This window comes from Leuciscus leuciscus (genome assembly GCF_965113295.1).
Source record: "Leuciscus leuciscus genome assembly, chromosome: 6".
Classification (NCBI taxonomy): Eukaryota; Metazoa; Chordata; class Actinopteri; order Cypriniformes; family Leuciscidae; genus Leuciscus; species Leuciscus leuciscus.
The window spans coordinates 29,514,649-29,535,070 of NC_138730.1; the positions used below are offsets into that span (position 1 = coordinate 29,514,649).

Genomic DNA, 20,422 nt, shown 5'->3' on the forward strand with positions numbered 1-20,422 from the left:
AAGAAATGCTCTTTTATTAATTTAGCTAAAACACTAAACCAAATAAAGATGTAAAGTATTAATAGATTATTCTTAAAAAAAAATTGTTTTATTCATTTAGCAGACATATTAGTTGTAGCCTAAGTTTTATTATTGTTTTACTGTATTTTTTTTATATTTTTTTTATTAAGTTGATATAAATTTTGGCACATAATTAAATATGTATCTGCTACATATTGTATTATTGGTGTTTGGATAAATACAGTATTTCTAAAATAATGTGTAGGCAATCAACTTTTTATATGCATATTTTCATTTTATTCATTTTATATTTTATTTACTCTAATACTGCTAGCATAAATAAAAAAAAAAAGTAAAAAAAAAAGATTAAATTATTCATAATGCAAAAAGTGCATTTATAGAGAATTAATTTAAAATACAAGTAAAATTTCATTTATGAGCAAGAAAAATAAGTTTTGTAATATTTTATTGAACAAATTCAGAGAATGCCACAAAAACAGATTATGATGGGAAAACAAAACATTTAAAATGTTGGTATATAATGCGCTTTTAAAAATCTAAATATTGCATTTCAAAGATGCAAAAATAAAACAGTTGTGCAAAGCTGATCTACAACAAATACATTTAAAAGAAATACATTTAAGCAGAGATAATATAGTTGCAGACATGCATCTTTAGAAATCAGCTAAACATACTCTATATGATAAACCTTTGTTTGCTTGATGTTTATCTTATGCCTTTAATCTCTAAGAGCTTTCTTCTTTCTTTCCAACTTTTCGCTTTAATAGAAAGATAAAGACAGCACAACAATATAATCCGTTCTTCATGAGCATGACACCATACGCATAGACAAACAGGTTCTGACTGGGTATTTGGTCTGAAGAGCCTGTAATAAAACAAAAAATACATTTGAACACATTTGATAAAACATTATTTTTTTTTTTAATCATACTGCACATAGTTGAGGCATAACATGTCACATTTTGTTTTTGATCAGCATCAAGATCTTAGGATAAAATGTATGTGTGTATATATATATACACTTCTACCATTAATTTTAGATGGAGTTTTGCTTTTCAATCTACAAGATTTTAATGTTAACTAATGTCAACCACACTTATATAATAACCCATAATGTAACAATGTGACTTTTTGGTCCATTGAGGGATACAGTGTGAATGAAATGATTAAGACAAATTAGATCAGTTAGATCAGTTTGTTAAATTACTTTATAAATGAAAAGACAAATTAACGTGGAAAAAACTTGCAAATTATTATACTTTTAACTGATTCGAATGTGCAGTGAATGAATGTAAATGTTGGCTTGGATTTTGAAATGCAAAAGTCATTAATTGAAAATCCATCCAAATTTGCAAATACATTTATATATTCATTTTTATTTATTCACCTGATATCTGCTGATAACTTGAGGTCTCATTTTTGGGTGGGCATGTTGTGTTCTCAATGGCATTATCAGATTTCTCTACTTTCTTCTCTTTCTTATCTGAAATATAACAATACAGTCATTTTATTAATGTATAGGGTAAAACAAGACAAAGCAGAATCCCAATAAAAGAGATTTATCTGAAAGGTAAAATTACTTATATACAGGCATATGAATATTTACATATTTAATTGTCCATATTTTAATTGAAGATATGTCATAATAGAAACACTGAGAAATCAAATTGAATGATTTCACTCAAACCTATAGGTTTTAATGAAAGCGAAGATGTCTGATATGTACATTTAATTGGAAATATTAAATAATAACCCCATTAATTACAATAAGTATTAAATCTACATCTAATATAAAAAAAAATGTTTACTTCAAAATAAAAACTAACTTTTACTCCACAAATACAAAAACATTGATATTGGTATGTAAACTTCTGAAATACATTACTTTGATACCTCTGATAACAGATCACTCTAAATTGTAATGTAGATACATATTTTCTGTAAAGCTGCTTTAAAAACTATATGTATTGTGAAAAGTGCTATACAAATAAATGTGAATTGAACTGAATTGAATGTGATGTGTCCACTAATCCCCCATTAACAAATAGACACAACAGAATTCAACATACAATGTCATAGATCACTATTTTCCAGAGACACAAAATTAGATAAAATGTGGGGGATCCTCTTGAGATATATATATATATATATATATATATATATATATAGCCTATAATTAATAAAAATCATGTACTTTAATTCTAATGAACTCTTTATTAATTATTTGATATAATTAAAGCTTTAATAACGTTTTTGTATATAACAAAGAATAATTATTATTGTTTATATTCAAAGTCTATGTGTCTGCAACTCTATCAATTGTATTCAACTTTCTTTCCAAGAAATCTAACACATATGAATGTAGTAAATCTGAGTTTCTTCAAATTACCTTCCATCAGTTTTTTACTTTGGGGTCCCTTGCCTCCTTCATGGGTAACAGTGCATTCATAGTCGTCTCCAGCCGTGTTTTGATCGAAAATCAACATACTTGTCACGATGAGTTTATTATCATTTTCATTCCTCTGCTCCACAACATCTTCCTCCGATACATCTGTCCACGCTCCATTGCTCTCCTTTTTCCAAGTGAATTTCACCAAGTCTGGAAACATGTCCTTGGCCTGACATAACACTGCCTGTTTGCCACTTTGTTTTTTTGATGGTCGATATGCTGTTAGAGTTGGTGGGATGACCGTGTCTTTCCCTTTGTCTTAAGAGAAATACATGTTGAACATTACTTCAATGATCAATAAGCAAATGAGAAAATAAGCAAATAGAGGGTGACTGGAGAAAGTTTTTACTTGGAAATTACATCATTTTTTATGAATTTGACGAAATTCTGACAGTTTCCTACCAGTTACTATCAGCCGGGTTCCAGTTCCAAATCTTTTGATCCAGTAGCCCACTCAGATTAAGTCTATTACAAATACTTCTGAATAATACAAAACCTTCTAGCGTGTGGTATAATAAAAGACAACTGTTCACTCTTTCTGATGGTCTACACTATTTTAAAGGGTTAGTTCACACAAAAGTGAAAATTATGTTATCATCACCCACATGCCGTTCCAAACCAGTATGAATTTATTCTTCTATAGAACACAAGATTTTTATTATTGTTTTGACAGTTTTTGTCCATACGATATAAGTCAGTGGGCTACAAAACTAAATTGAAACCATTTTACTTAAACTGTATGGGGAAAAAACTGACATATTTTTCAGAAAGTGTTCCAAAGAAAGAAAGTCATTCAGGTTCAGAATGATGACAGAATTTTCACTTTTTGGGTTAACCCTGTAACACAAATTCTCCTGTTTTGTGTAAACAAGCACAACATGGAATTGCTGGAATCTCTAAAGAACTCTCTGTTGCTGGCTGAATTACAGAAATAATTTGTATGCAACGAACTTTAAAATGCTTAAAATAAGTTTGGCAGACCTTAATTATGTGATTTTTGTCTTACCTGTCACATATAGTCTTGTACCCGAACCGAAGACCTTCTTGTCTCCCACAGTCATTTATTCCTAAACAAAAAGATGCAGTTTGTGCAGAAGAGAATCTGCAGTTTCCTCGTGTACATTGTTTTAGAATATCCCTGAAGACTTTCAAAATATTAACCAATAAAGTAAAAAAAGCTATATTAATATTGATTTTGATCAATGAAGTGCTAAAACACTTAATTTACTTAAAGTGAATAGATCCAGCAAGTGTTCAGTACAGTGTCATGTCACACTCTTACCTGTAGAGGCTTCAATAGTTTATTTACAAGTCCTGCAAAACACAAGACTCACCTGTCCTCCTCACCCACCCACTCACGCTGAACAACTTTAAACAAGCTTTTGGCCAGACAACGTGTTTTTTGTCCTGGGCACCCACTAACTAAACTTTGAGTCAAAATTTTAGGCTAATTCTAATGAATTCATGTAAAAATCAATACAAGCGACAGCCCTGTAAACACTTATCTGAGTTCTTGTTGATTCCTTGAATCCTAAAGCTGATCTTTCTTACTGTTCAACAGCATATTTGTCCTTCATAAGTCTATATTTCATTCATAACCAACTTTAAACCTTCACCCTCTTTTCTCGAGTGCCGAGGATCCGCCAACACTCTTTGGAGTGAATTAAATGTATTTGGGCTGAAAGAAATTCATTGTTTGTTACTAGCATTGTTTTTATATAGCCTAATTTGTGGCTTGTGGTTTTAGATTAAATCAGGAACCCTGCTGAGTTTTTGTACAGGGTTTCAGTATTTATAACTACTGTGCTGCCTGAGACCCAACAAGCACAGTAATACATTGCTGAATGCTCTATTTTTAGTTCAGGTATTTTCAAAGCCAGATTTTTTGGTTTCTTATCTACTTTAAACGATTCAAAACCAGGATCATTGTAGATGGTTCCGTCTCTTATAGATGAATACAGGATTCTTTTTAAGGTTTGTCCCTCTTTTAGTTGATACCAGTGAATGTAGCTTGAGCAGTCTGAAGGAAAATGACAGTCAATAACAACTGTCTTGTCCTTAGATTTGGTGGATGAGATTTTCTGTTGCAACTTCACATTTGCATCAACTAAAAAAAATGGAAAAAAAATGTTATCAAGACAATTTGTTACCCAAGGTAAGATATAATTGGCTAGCCAACATCAGTGCAAAGTTAATGAGAGTTATCAAGTTTGCATTTTGTGATAACATAAACAATTATGGTATGATTTCAAATAATAATAAATAAAAAACCTTACCTCTACATAAATGCTGAATGAGAAACAAAAGACATAACTGCATTTGAAGACGCATGATGGCAGGGAGTGTCTGGAGAGCTTCTGTCTTTATTCTGTGATGAGGAGAGATCATATGAGAGGTTTATGATATTATTTCCGGCCCTCGTGCTATTCTGAGTTTGTTTTGTGGTTCATGATTCAGATGTAACAGATTATACAGCTTCAACTCTGTGCTTCAGTATTACACTAATATAATAAAATTAGCATATACATAACATCTTGTCCTCAAAACTTTGACTTTTCTCTACAATACGCTGATTGGTAATATATGCAAAGTATCACGGTATCACCAGCAGGGGATGTATATTTTCAATGTTAATCATTTCCACTAAGTTCACCAGTCGTTTGAGAAGGAGGTTTGTATGCACATCTGAACAGAACGGCATCAGAAGCAGAACCCAATTTCTCTAACCTTTTTGTATGTAATCATTTGCACATGTAATACATTTTTCTTAGTCTAATAGCAATTACATGATTTTGATTTCAACTGCATTATAGCAAATGGGAGGCTGCAGTGCTGTTGAGTTTCCTATCCTCATGCTAATATGAGGATCATTGTACAGATGTGACAACTCAGAGCCCCTCATTCAAGAACAAGTTAACTGAATCTATTTACTTTATTTCTGCTAAGGAAATAAACAAAATGTTGCGCATAAAATATAAACATTTCCATTTATGCATTTGGCAGACACAACTTGCATTGCATTCAAGACATACATTAGTTGATGAATTCCTTGGGAATTAAACTCATGACCTTGGTGTTATGTTCATTTAACATTAAGATAAAGGTTTGTGGTCTCTGATCATGACAGGAAACCTTGCAGAGTTTTTGTGCAAGACTTTAGTATTTATGTGTACTGTGCTGACTGAGCTCCAGATCCAGCAAGCACAGTAATACATCGCTGAATGCTCTTTTTTCAGCTTGGTGATTTTCAAAGCAAAATGATTTGATGTTTTCTTTTCTGATTTTATGGACTCAAAACCTGCATCATTTTTTGCAGATCCATCACTTATGCCAGCATACAGGATCCTCTTAAAGGTTTCTCCTTCTTTCTGCTGATACCAGTGGATGTAGTCCTCGCAGTCTGAAGTGAAGTGACAGTCTATAATAGCTAACTTTTCCTCTGCTTTGGTCAGTGAGATTTTTTGTTTCAGCTCACCGGCTCCATCCACTGCAAAAAGCAACAGCTCACAAATCAAACTACTTTTTCATATTTAAAGGTGGAATGGAACATAATGATAAAACAATAGCTAATATTTTCTGGTTTTAGAAGTACTTATGGTTACAAACAGTGATATAAAGATGATATGGCCACACATTAAACACTTACCTTTAAATTTAAGGAGAATAAACAGCAAACAGAGTAACTGCGGCTGAGGACTCATGATGGCAGATTTAAGATAGAGAGCTTCTGTTTTTTTCTCTGGGACGAAGGTGGAATTTATTTCTATGAGCAAAAAACAGGAAGTTGCAGTGTTTCTGAGTTTCCTGTCCTCATGCTTATATGTGTTTGAATTGAGGTTTTTGATACAGGTTCATGATCTTTCTTTTTTGGATTAAAGTCAGTAAGTTTATTTTTATAAACTTACTGACTTTTTATGAAACGGCACAGTTAGTTCAAGTCAAATGAAGGCTATTCATAAATATATTCATGATTTAACTATATGATATTTTAACTTGGAAAAAAGTGTTTGCAATTTTTTTGCAAAGTTGTGTACACCTCTGTGATTCTAGATAGATAACGTGACATTTTTGGGATCATTCTATATATACATTTTTTGTTGTGGTTGTTGTTGATAAAACGATGTTTTTCAAAAATGTATGAAAGCATCAAAAACATATTACATTTCGAAAAAGTTGGAACTTGCGTTTTGAACTAAATTGTAAAAGTATTTTAATTTTCATAATCTCATCCTCATCCACCCATTTGCCTTTAATTCCACTACAGTGATGCACCATATGATATTGTTTATTATAACAGATAATGTGAATAAAGGGTCTATGATGCTAATATTTCAAAATGAAGCATTGCTTGGTAATTGGTTAACCTAAATTGGTATTATCTTGTGTACTTAAATTTAACAGCTGACAGCTATTCAACCTAATTCATTTGTGAGACAGTCTAACAGAAGGATGGACAAAACCAGTGAATTATCAATGAACAAGTCAATGCAGAAAAATATCAAAATATTACAAAATGTTTAATACGTTAACATATATACTAACTATTAGGTGATTAAAATGTAATGATTGCTTTTGTAGTTTTGTATAAAAATGTCTTTGCTTGGGGATTGTTCTTTCAAATGCTACAGGCAGGATAGGATGCTAATTTACTGTAAATTTATCAGAAAATTATGTAAAAAATTATGGATGTTTCAGGATGTTCTCTGGTTTTATTCTGCGAAAGCATCAGATTATGTTGTAGAAAGACAGACACAAATAGTCTGAATAGTTCCAGCAGTCTGAAGTGAAGTGACAGTCTATAATGGCTCACATTTTTCCTCTGCTTTGGTCAGTGAGATTTTCTGTTGCAGCTCACCGGCTCCATCCACTGCAAAAAGCAACAACTGAACTCACAAATCAAACTGCCAGACTATTTGGTTAGATGTATCATAATGGTTATTATTATTATTTAACTTTTTTTTCTTTAAAAATTTGTTTTATTATACAGAATCAATTATATTGCCAAATAATAAAAGACTCGCCTCTGCATATGAACTGAAAAAGCAGGAAAAAGGAAAGCATCAAAAGAGCATTCATAGTAGCAGAGACCGTCTGATTCTGTCTTTACTCTGTGATTCATAGGAATTGAGCAACAAACAGGAAGTTGCAATACTAATAGCTAATCTGGGTTACAGATGTGAAATGCACCATACTGAGCTTAACCCAAGAGAAAGTTTGTTCCTTTTCAAGGATTTCGGCATTTCATTGATGGACTTCCTCATTTCCACCACTTTTGAGCACTCTCAGATGTTTTTTTTTTTACTTTAGGGGTCACTGGGGTAGTGCCCTTAAAGGACATCTTTGTACCTTTTTTTTTACCCCTAAAGGTGCATATTAGTACCTTAGAGTAGCAATACTACAAAGTTGTCCTTTTAAGAGTATTGCCCCAGTGACAAGCTGTTGTACCCTTTAAAGTAAAATGTTTGCAATTTGTTTCTGAGAGTGAATGTTAGGAGCAGCCAATATCTGCAGTTAACTTAATATTGTTTGGATTACCTCAGCACCAAAAGAAACAGCAGGAAGTAATAGTTGTAGCTATATTTCAATGTGTGGTTAAAGTCCTTGGACTTGCATTGTGTTCATATCCTAAAGTAAATTTGCGACACAATGAACATTTCTGCCTATTGAAAGTCTAGAAGGCATCAACACCTTGTAGGGGGGAAATAATTCTCATTTATTTCCATATATTTTTTCCTTAAAACCCAATCAAAGCAATAAAATAATAAAACATACTGACTGCATATGTTATTGTGTTTAATATGTTGAAGCTCTGCATTAATTGCATGCTGTTAATGAATTCCCTTTGCAATAGATTGCACTATGAAATTAGAAGTTGTTGTACTGCATCTCTTACTATTGTAACACTGAGAAGGCCAGCACGTGTCGTTTCCACTACATTACATAACTATCATCCTCTGTGCTGTTGTTTTTATCTGCAAGCATATTTGCTACACCAAACCGCACTATTTTGTGGTTCTCCTCAAACAGTATCTGTCAGATGATACAATACTGTAATAAAAGTGGTTTGTAACTGTTAGATTTTGACATTGTTCATGTTGTGGAATAACAGTTTCTCATGGTTTATGTCAAGGATGTCAAAGCTTTCTCTCACTGTGGCTGCCATCCCAGCATGCACAGTAATACATGCCAGCATGTTCCTCCTTTGTTTCTTTGAGTTTTATGCCATATGAATTTCCAATTTTTTCAGAGACAAAGTCTTTTGCTTCAATTGTAGCAGTCCCAGACTCGGTCATATAGAGTAGTCTTTTAAACGTTTCACCATCTTTCTTATGGTACCAGTGGACAAAATTACCAGTGTCCAAGTCGGTTACCTCACATCTGAAGGACACAGTTTTACCCTTTAGCTTCACCAAAACCTTTTGATTTTGATTTAAACTCAAACCTTCCACACCTGCGATGAAATCAAATGAAAATCAATTATTTTAAATAAGTTTTCATATTTATGTTTTATCATATTATTAACCTATTTTATTTGACCAATTACCTATTTAACCCCCTTTTAAAGTTTACTTACCATGGATCATTATGAGAACAACAGTGCACAAGTTTATGAGCATCGTTCATTTGGTTATGTGAGGCGATATATGGTTCATAAAGTTCCCTGAACACTTCTTTACACTATTTAGCAAAAAAATCCACGTAGACATTTTTTCAGTGACGTCATTTCCTGAGGTGGAGCTCTAACAAAATGGGATGTGATTTGTAGTTGCACAGCAATCAGAATAAAATATTTCAAAAGCTGATACATTTCTACCTCATTTGATTGCTAAATTCGATATTTCATCTGGATTCTCTTCAATTTATCAGAAGTAATTTAGTCAAATGCAATTTGTTAGAAGTAATTTAGTACCTATCACAGAGCTTTAAAGAAAAAAAAAAGAAGAAGAAAAAAAAAAAAGCTTTTGCAGCTCAATAGCACCATCCACTGTTGAAGACCTGCATTTCAAACAAACAACTGTATACAAATATAAAAAATATAGGAACATATTTGAAAGGGCTTGAAGAAAGAAAAATAAATCACACCGGTTGCATTGACCTTCGGGGACTTTTAATAGTAGCCTAGAGACAAATGTAAAATAAAATGAAAATCTATGGGCCTAGGCTACATCTTAGAAAAGTAAAAATCAAGACATGATAAAACGTTTGCAAGTCATTTTTTTAGATGTTACCTTATTCATAGGCTATAACAAAAAGAAAATTATTTTCATTTTAATAAAAATCAACCAATGGGGTAGGCTATAAAGATGACAAGCCCACAGTTGAAGAAACAGTTTTATTGTAGCCTTGTGTTAACAGTGTGTGTACGGTACAGATTTTAGGGTTCTGATACACTTTTTGAACATGTACAGTTGTTTTTAATGTAATATTGACAACAAAAAGCAAAGTCCCAATTCAAATATTCTGAATGTCTCCCCCTTCTTCTACTGTTGTTCCTAGTAAACCCGCATTGAAAGCAGGTTTTTGTAACGATTTCCTCTTACAGTCAGCACTGTGTTATCTCCAGTCCAGAGCGCGCAGTAATATGATCCTGCATCGTCGAACTGCACTTTGGAGATAGTTAGTGACACTTGCTGATTTTTCACCGTTCCAGAAAGTCCACTGCCGACCACCGCCGGATCGATTTTGGCTGTTATAGATCCTGCTTCGAAATATATTAATCGCTGGAAAGCTCCTCCTGGTTGAGCTCTGTACCAGTGGATAGCGTCGGATTTAAGCGTCGATGAATCCACATTGCATGTGATTCTAGCAACTCTACCATTTACCTTAATCAGCACAGGATCAGGATGCATAGGAATATTTTGTCCATTTAAACAATCTAAAAACATAAGAGAAACAATTCAAATGTGCTAAACAAGTAAAAGTGTGTAAACAACAATTAGGTATCGAATATCCTAATTAAAGCTCTTATTTTGGAATAGACCTGCAAGTAGCCTATTTGTAGGCAAAGTAGGCTACCTGAAATTACTGACGAAAATTTATTTTTAAAAGTTGAAAATCACTGAATAATCTTAACTGAGAAATGTTAATAGGCTAATTATAACAGAAAACTACAATTTTACCTATTAAGACTATTAACAACCCAAATGTTATCATTCCAGACACTGCCATGTCTACATCTGTCATCCACGAGTTTGAAGAATTATGAACTACATCTGCCAATCAGAAGGTAATGATAATGGCCTTGTGGTTTCCTCTTTACGAATATCTCATCATCATCACTATCGCAAGAAGGTTTCTTACACAAGCTAAACCACTCATGGGTTAGGCAGTATTAAACACATGTAATTTAACCCTGGTTTATTAAAACTTCCTCCACAGCAGATGAGCGGCTCTTCCTCGGTGGTACTCGGTTTTGCTATAAGGTGGCTTATGCATTTAAATAGATGGTGAACAGGTGAAGATGTTTCCCAGGTTGACTGTGTTGGCAAGATCCTTTGAGGCTAAAATTTAGTTTAAAAAACATTCGGTACTGACACTATGATATAATTCGGAATGGGTTGTGAAATTCACAATGTGGTTTAAAAAGTGCTATTGCAAATTGGTCACAAAGATAAAACTGAGAGAAAAAAAGAGTCACTCTTTTTTGTGCTTTAATTTGTAAAATAAATGGTTAAATCTATTTTATATTAAAGCCTGTACTTTATATAGGCTACTTATATAATACTAAGGCTTATATTAAAGCCTTAAATTCATGCATTTGTTCAAGACTAGTTTGGTTAATGCATTTTATTTGTGATGTCTGTCAGCTTCTTTAACTTCTGCAGTGCCTTTCAGATTTATTTGATTGCCTGTTTGATAGTCTGTTCAGTGGTAGTCAAAGCGCCACCTATGGTTAATCTTGGAGATCAATGACGCCGACAAGACAGCCCTGACTCCCTGTCTTTCCCTTTGGCTTATTCGGTTCTGAATGGCTTTGCTGAGCTTTTCACAGCAGCATGGAAGGTGTCGCAGGCTATGCACTTCCTACTGAAGCAGGAAAGTTCTTCTGTGGCCATCAGTTCCTAGCCCCCATGCAGCGAACTGCTGCCCGAAAAACTCAGTCCCCTTGCCGCCCGACTTCAGGCGTGGGAAGTCATCCCGGGCGTGTCAGGCTGGGTTATGCCGACTATAAAATGAGGCTACTCGCTTCAATTCGCTAGCAGGGCCCCCTGTTTCAGGGGTGTGGTTCAAACTTTGGTTCAGGACAATGATGCTGATGTTCTTCACTCCAAAGTGCAGTGTCTGCTGGTGAAGGGTGCCGCCTAGCCGGTCCCACCAAGAAAGATGGTGGGCTCAGGCCCATCCTCAACCTCAGGCTCCTGAATTGCGCATTAATGAAGCGGCCATTCAGAATGTGGACTTTGGAGCAGATCCTCGTGCAAATTTGCCCAGGGGACTGGTTCTTATCAGTGGATCTGAAAGATGCTTACTTTCATGTCCAGATAGCCCCTCATCACAGACCGTTCTTGAGATTTGCGTTCGATGGGGTGGCTTACCTTCAGAACTTATGTAGAGCGCTCTAGCCAGTTTCGGCAATCAGAGCCCTGCTCAGAGCACAGCTCTTGTGCTTCGAGGCTGCTCTAAAGGGCTTCCAGATACGAAGCAGAGATAATCCTGCTGGATAGTTGATGCTATAGCCCTGGCTTATGCTTCAGTGGGCTTTGAATGCCCCATTGGAGTGAGGGCCCACTCCACTAGGGGAATGGCCTCCTCCTGGGCTTGGTCCAGCAGAGTCTCATTGGAGATTTTTGAGCGGCAGCTAGCTGGTCTTCGCCGTCTTCCTTCACTAGGTTTTATTACCTGGACGTCCCTGCCCTCCAGGCATGGATCTTGTCCGCTTGATTGTCCTGCTCCCCTAAAAAGTGGTCCGGACTGTATTTGCTGAGGCTCCAGCCCCGTAGCCTTAGCCTCACTACATTAGCCTATGTTGCCTTGGAACCTCGTGGTAGCGCCCTAGGACTGAGCTTATAGGACAGCTTCTGTTCTATGCTTATAGCACAGCGCTATGGTATATCGTTCTCCAAAGCGTGTTTCACGCAATGTGAGAGACCGTTTCGAAAGGGAACGCTCCAGTTACTAACGTGACCTCGGTTCCCTGAGATAACGTGAATGAGCATTACGTACCCTGCTGTGCTATACAGCTGCAGTCAGAATGCTCGTATGGAATGCTCATTCCCGTTATCTCAGGGAACCGAGGTTATGTTAGTAACTGGAGCGTTCTTTAGAAGCAAATTATTTTATTGTCATGATAGTTTTTATATCAACTTTGGAGAAAGGGTTGTGTTTTTTGTGTGTGCAGGGCTTCAGTTTTTATACTCACTGTTCTGCCTGAGCTCCAGCAAGCACAGTAAGACATCGCTGAATGCTCTTTTTCAGCTTTGTGATTTTCAAAGCAAAATTATTTGATGTTTTCTTTTCTGATTTTCTGGACTCAAAACCAACATAATTTCTTGCAGATTTGTCATTTATGTCGGCATACAGGATCCTCTTCAAGGTTCCTCCTTCTTTCTCCACTATACACCTTAGTCTTAGGGGGATTTTTTTTGCTCATTTATTTCCATATACTTCTTTATCTTTTTTCTTAAAACCCAATCAAAGCAAAAATAATCAAAGTCTACAAAAAATACTGACTGGACTGCTGACATTACTGCGTATCAGTGGCCCATATGTTATGTGTTTAATGTGTTGATGTTCAATGAATTTGTACTGCATCTCTTACTATTGTAACACTGAGAAGGCACGTGTTGATTCCATTACATAACTATCATCCTCTGTGCTGTTGTTTTTATCTGCAAGCATATTTGCTACACTAAACCACACTATTTTGTGGTTCTCCTCAAACAGTATCTGTCAGATTTTGAGAACAGTTTCTCATGGTTTATGTCAAGGATGTCAAAGCTTTCTCTCACTGTGGTTGCCTTCCCAGCATGCACAGTAATACATGCCAGCATGTTCCTCCTTTGTTTCTTTGAGTTTTATGCCATATGAATTTCCAATTTTTTCAGAGACAAAGTCTTTTGCTTCAATTGTAGCAGTCCCAGACTCGGTCATATAGAGTAGTCTTTTAAACGTTTCACCATCTTTCTTATGGTACCAGTGGACAAAATTACTAGAGCCCAAGCCGGTTACCTCACATCTGAAGGACACAGTTTTACCCTTTAGCTTCACCAAAACCTTCTGATTTTGATTTAAACTCAAACCTTCCACACCTGCGATGAAATAAAATGAAAATCAATTCTTTTAAATAAGTGTTCATATTTATGTTTTATCATATTAACCTATTTTATTTGACAAATTGCCTATTTAACCCCCTTTTAAAGTTTACTTACCATGGATCATTATGAGAACAACAGTGCACAAGTTTATGAGCATCGTTCATTTGGTTATGTGAGGCGATATATGGTTCATAAAGTTCCCTGAACACTTCTTTACACTATTTAGCAAAAAAATCCACGCAGAATTTTTTCAGTGACGTCATTTCCTGAGGTGGAGCTCTAACAAAATGGGATGTGATTTGTAGTTGCACAGCAATCAGAATAAAATATTTCAAAAGCTGATACATTTCTACCTCATTTGATTGATAAATTCGATATTTCATCTGGATTCTCTTCAATTTATCCGAAGTAATTTAGTAAAATGCAATTTGTTAGAAGTAATTTAGTAACTTTCACAGAGCCTTAAAGCTGAAAACAATCCTCGTTTGCAGCTCAATAGCACCATCCACTGTTGAAGACCCGCGTTTCAAATAAACAACTGTATACAAATATTTAAAAAATAGGAAAATATTTTGGCCTTGAAGAAAGAAAAAATATATCACACCGGTTGCATTGAACTTCAGGGACTTTTAATAGTGGAGGGTGAAATTTGGGTTCATATGCACATGAAAAATTTGCTCACATTTCTATTCAAACGTGTCAAATCTAATAAATACTATCTAATGATAATATTCATGAGTTCATGTACAGTATTTGAGTGAATGTTCTCACTGTGGTCGCTTGTGTCCCAATAGGCACAGTAGTAAACTGCAGCATGAATCGGCTTTGTGTTGCTCAGTTTTAGATTAAAGAGCTGTGTTCTGTCCACAGTGAAGTCATTTGCTTGGGGATTGTTGGTATCATGAGTAAAGCTACCGCCTGCATTGATATAGAGTAGTCTTGATGGGGCTTCACCCTCTCTCTTTTGGTACCAATGGATGTAATTCCAAGATTGTAAATCGGTAACTTTGCAAGGGAGATATGAAGTTTTGCCCACTGCTTTGACCAACGTTGGTTGACCTTGTTCCAAAGTCACTCCCAGAACATCTGCTTCGATTGAACAAAACAAATGTCATACATTTATTTTTTAAAGTAAAGGCTTAATTTTAAATGGCACTTACATGGGATCTCTGAGAGAAGGACAATATAAATGTATGCAAACATCATTCATCTAGTTGAAAAAGACGTTTGGAGAGTAATGCTCTTTTTGTGTGTGTTGTACCCAGCCTTGTATGCCATTCAAATACAGTTTGCTGATGTCATTTCCTGATTGTTTTCAGCACATGACATTTCTTTCCTATTTCATTTTAGTCATCAAGTTTTAGTCATCACGTTTTAAAATTAAGACCCTGAAGTTGATCTAAACTTGAGTAACTTCTATTACCTGTTTTCACACTTTTTACACATTATTTTTTCAATACAAATTTTGAATATTAGCGGTGTGCAATGTTTTTAAACGTAAATGTGAAATGTTTTTAATTAAATTAAGATTGAGATCTGAGTTTAAGACCAAAGTAAAATAAAATGAAAATCTATAGGCCTATAGGCTACATTTTAGAAAAGTAGCCTAAACATTAAGACATGATAAAACGTTTGCAAGTCATTTTTAAATGTTACCTTATTCATATTACAAAAAGAAAATGATTTTCATTTTAATAAAAATCAACCAATGGGGTAGGCTATAAAGATGACTAGCCTACAGTTGAAACAGTTGTTTCTGTGTACAGTACAGTCTGTGTACAGTACAGTAGTTTGTAGGGTTCTGTTCTGAGACACTTTTTGAACATTTCAATTTGTTTTTTCAATGTAATATTGACAACAAAAAAAGCAAAGTCCCAATTAAAATATTCTGAATGTCTCCCCCTTCTTCTACTGTTGTTCCAAATAAAACCGCATTGATTATGAAAGCAGGTTTTTGTAACGATTTCCTCTTACAGTCAGCACTGTGTTATCTCCAGTCCAGAGCGCGCAGTAATATGATCCTGCATCGTCGAACTGCACTTTGGAGATAGTTAGTGACACTTGCTGATTTTTCACCGTTCCAGCAAATCTACGGGGGGTATCCTGATCGTTTGTAGCTTTTGCCGATCCTGCTTCGAAATACATTAATCGCTGGAAAGCTCCTCCTGGTTGAGCTCTGAGTCTGTACCAGTGGAGAACGTAGGACTGAAGCGTCGATGAATCCACTTGGCATGTGATTACAGCAGATCTATCCTTTACCTTAATGATCATAGCAACGGTATGCGTAGGGACATTTTGTCCATTTAAACAATCTAAAACCAGAAAATTAAAAAGCGTTGAGTGTATCTGAAATCCTAATTAAAGCATTTGTATTTGATCATAGCTAGCCTATTTGTAGGCTTCAGTGGCTTTTTAAACGTCAATCAACTACGAGTTAGTCAGAACGCAGTAAAAAGGTGTAGGATTTCTGTTATAATCCGTAGGCCTTGGACATTACATCGATAAAACATTAGTATTGTCATTATTTATGACTTTATGACAAATTTACCTATCATAAAGGCACGTAGCCTACAAACAAAAATAGTGTTTTGTTTAAAACATTGTGTTTAAATGTTAGCTGTCAAATTAAGCCTGTGCGAGACGAACCTTAAAATATTGCAACAATATTACTGACGGAAATTCCGTTTTAAAAGTACAAAATCACTGAATAATCATAACTGAGAAATGTGAATAATTATTCCAGGCTACTAAAATCTCACCTAGTAAGACTATTAACAACCCAAATGTTATCATTCCAGACACTGCCATGTCTACATCTGTCATCCACGAGTTTGAAGAATTATGAACTACATCTGCCAATCAGAAGGTAATGATAATGGCCTTGTGGTTTCCTCTTTACGAATATCTCATCATCATCACTATCGCAAGAAGGTTTCTTACACAAGCTAAACCACTCATGGGTTAGGCAGTATTAAACACATGTAATTTAACCCTGGTTTATTAAAACTTCCTCCACAGAAGATGAGCGGCTCTTCCTCGGTGGTACTCGGTTTTCCACCTTGGCTTATGGATTTAAATAGATGGTGAACAGGTGAAGAGGTTTCCCAGGTTGGCTGTGTTAGCAGACAAGATGTTTAAAAACATTCTGCAATGGCACTATGATGATGATGACAGTATTGGACCCAGGAATAGACTTTTGTTCTCTGTAGTGGACATTATATTTGAGTGAATTTCTTTGACAGCATGCATGTCACAGTTTGGATGTCATTTATTCAGGGATTCTCAGAGATACCAAATGTTTGGAGGTTTCACAATGACTGACATTCATTTAGTGATCAAATTTAGCATTCTTATGGAAATATGATAATAATTATCATTTAAATCAGACTACTTTTCAAATTGTTTGTCATAAATCAACATCTCAGGAAAATATTATGGGGTTTCTAATCAAAATATGACTTTCTACAGGGCATTGATTTCATACATGACCTCTGTGGACACCAGCGGCCAGTTGCATAAGTTAAGACTGAGGAGAACTAGTCTGACCAACTAGCAGTTAGTTAGGGCTAATCACTCTTACACTTCATTAGACCAATCTACTTTTTCATAACTGACTTAAAGTTATGGCAAGACTTAAAGAAATAAATTAGATGACTAACTTGTAAGACTAGTCTAATAATTTTATGCAACCGGCCCAGGACTTAAATTATGTTGTATTTTGGGAGACATATAGCAAGTGAATAGGGAAAAAAATGATATATCACTAATTCCTATGAAATAGATATTATTTTGAAAATTTTGCCAAATATTACCATTATTAAATTGTTTTCATTAGGCTACATGTTGCCCCATAAACACATTTTCATAATATGCTAATTAGATACATTTTATAGATACATTGTATTGAATGGGACTATGGTAATTTATTGCATATAAAGTAAAATGGTATATCAAATCATTTCTATAAATCTTTCATAACATAGTTGAGAATCATCTTTATACAAAGTTTGGTTAAAAAAAACCTGAAACCTAAAAATTGATTGGTGAATGAAAAAAAATCCCATTGTTTTTATATACATGTCATTTCATGTTCTTTTTTTTTGTTTGTTTTTTGGACATAGCATAACATGAATAAAATATCCTTTGTCAAAAATGTTTTTCCCCTCATTTGATTCTTATGCTCTAAACAATGTGCCAAAAAAAAATACTAAATTTAACAAACTTTTTTCCCCCTGTTTCCCAGGAGGATATAATTTGGAATTCATGTTGTGAAATTCACAATGTAGTTTAAAAAGTGCTATTACAAATTGGTCACAGAGATACATCTGAGAGAAAGAAAAAAAAGAGTCACTATTTTCTGTGCTTTTATTTGTAAAATAAATGGTCAAATCTATTTTATATTATAGCCTGTAGTACTATACTATATTCATGCATTTGTTCAAGTTTGGTTAATCCAGTATATTTGTTATGTCTGTCAGCTTCTTTAACTTCTGCAGTGCCTTTCAAATAATTTGATGCAGAAATTAATTGAAATACATGTGAAAAGAACGTTAAGTCGGCACACTGCTGAATTTAGGACAAGTGTTATTTTTGAGCAACTGAAAATTACAAACCTATAAATGCCCATAAATATGAAAAATAATTGTATAATAATTCTACTTATTTGACAATGATAAATACTTATTTATATCTTCACAACATATAACAAATATGAGATACGCCTGACATATTCTAAAATCATAATAATACAGTGTGTAAAATAACTTTATACATAGGCTACATACATAATGTATCCATGAACAGCAGGGAATAAAGAGATAAACAGATCAAAATACTTTACCAACATCCAGTCATCCTATAAAGCTTAATTCAAATTAAGAACTTAAACAGAAAATGACAAGTATATAAATATTAAAGTAAGCTATATAAATATTGTATTCATTAATTACATTTACCAGTATAGTTCATGTACAGGATGTGAGTAAATGTTGTCACTGTGGTTGCCTGAGTCCCAGTAGGCACAGAAGTAAACGGCAGCGTGACTCTTCTTAGTGTCACTCAGTTTTAGATCATAAAGCTTTGTTTTGTCCACAGTGAAGTCATTTGCTTGGGGATTGTTAGCATCACGACTGACAGCACCATCTTTACTGATATAGAGTAGTCTCGATGGGGCTCCACCGTCTTTTATTTGGTACCAATGGATGTAATCTGAAGGGCTCAGACCGCTCGCTTTGCAGGGCAGATACACGGTTTTGCCCTCTGCCTTAGCCAAAGCCTTTGGACCTGGATCCAGTGTTAATCCTAGAAATGCTGTTTTGACAAAACCAAATTCAGTACATTTAAATCAGTTTTTAATTTTGTATTGCTTTATTATTATAAATGTCACTTACCTGGCATCTTTAAGAGGAGGACAATATAAATGTATAAAAACATCATTAATCTGGTGAAAAATATATCTGTGTAAAGCTGTCTTTCAGGTTTCCACACTGCTTTTGTATGAGTTTCAAAAATAGGGTGCTGATGTCATTTCCTGAAATGGAGTTACCTTAGAAACCATTTTAAAAGAAATTTTACATGAGCCTTTTACGCTAACTGATTTTCAAGTTACATTAAATTATCCCCACATATCTGTAAGATATTTGATTTTCTTTTTAAATATGATTATGAGAATCAATGCTTAAGGTTATTTTAATTAATTAAACTAGTAAGGTTGATATAACTGTGTGGAAAAACAAGACAGGTGAAATAAAATAAATTATATATATATATATTATATAAAAAAAATCAATGTTAAAAAAATACAATGTAACACTCAGACATTGATATATAGTACCAGTCAAAAGCTTGTCAAAAATAACTGCTGCTGAATTTTCAGTATCATACTCCATTCTTCAGTGTCACATGATCCTTCAGAAATAATTGTAATATGCTGATTTGCTGCTCAAGAACATTTATAATTATTATTATTATCAATGTTGAAAACAGTTGCTTATTATTTTTGTGGAAACAGTGGAAACAGATTTTCTTTTTATCAGAAATATTTGATGAATAGAAAGTTCAATGAACAGCATTTATTTGAATTTATTAAAGCATTTATTAAATAAAAATCTTTAAATATCTTCACTGTTACTTTTGATCAATTTAATGCATCATTGATGAATAAAAGTATCATTTTTTCTCTTTTTTTAATCTTACCACAAATGTTTGAATGTTATCATAGTTTCCACAAAAATGTTAAGCATCAAAAACTGTTTTCAACTGATAATAATAAAAATAATAATAATAATGATGATAAATGTTTCTTGAGCACCAGATCAGCATATTATAATGATTTCTGAAGGATCATGTGACACTAAAGACTGAAGTAATGATGCTGAAAATGCAGCTTTGCCACAACAGGAATAGATCACATTTTTAAATGTATTAAAATAGAAATAATATTTCAGAATATTGCTGTTTTTTCTGTATCTTTAAAGTGCAGAAAATGCAGCCTTGGTGAGGAGAACAGACTTATTTAAAAAAAAATGTTTTACAAAAAATTTAATTTGTTTATATCTCTATGGTTTATATACACTGCTAACGCAACAGTTCACGGGAAAGACAAATGTCTCCCCCTTGCGTTATAAGGTTGTCATTACAAACAAAATAAAAAATTGTACTACTGAACTGCACTATTAACAGTGCTTTCAATTGCTCC

The 20,422-nt window shown here is 34.1% G+C and overlaps 1 protein-coding gene across 11 annotated transcripts; it reads right to left on the reverse strand.

Annotated features, from left to right (window-relative positions):
• Positions 1-449: 449 nt before the first annotated feature.
• Positions 450-19,216, reverse strand: LOC309500662 (immunoglobulin kappa light chain-like). Of its 11 annotated transcripts, none has more exons than XM_082172327.1 (7): positions 12,953-12,990; positions 4,747-4,838; positions 4,273-4,577; positions 3,477-3,510; positions 2,411-2,728; positions 1,409-1,504; positions 450-886 (listed from the first exon to the last, which is right to left on the reverse strand). In XM_082172327.1, exons 1-7 carry the CDS (start codon positions 12,973-12,975, stop codon positions 747-749), a joined length of 1,008 nt encoding a protein of 335 aa, XP_082028453.1. In that variant the 5' UTR covers positions 12,976-12,990; the 3' UTR covers positions 450-746. The 11 variants fall into 11 exon arrangements, with proteins under 11 accessions (XP_082028453.1, XP_082028449.1, XP_082028452.1 ...); XM_082172323.1 differs by having other exon boundaries at positions 3,477-3,513; XM_082172326.1 differs by lacking the exon at positions 12,953-12,990 and adding an exon at positions 5,773-5,922 and having other exon boundaries at positions 3,477-3,513.
• Positions 19,217-20,422: the final 1,206 nt, after the last annotated feature.

Excerpts from the sequence above, each read along its gene's own strand:
- LOC309500662 (XM_082172323.1), bottom strand. The coding sequence starts at position 12,975 with ATGACAAATCTGCAAGAAATTAT. Across the intron at positions 4,839-12,952 it reads ACAAATCTGCAAGAAATTAT|AATAAAGACAGAAGCTCTCC; the intron begins GTTGGTTTTGAG and ends TCCTCATCACAG. Across the intron at positions 887-1,408 it reads AAGTTATCAGCAGATATCAG|GCTCTTCAGACCAAATACCC; the intron begins GTGAATAAATAA and ends GTTTTATTACAG.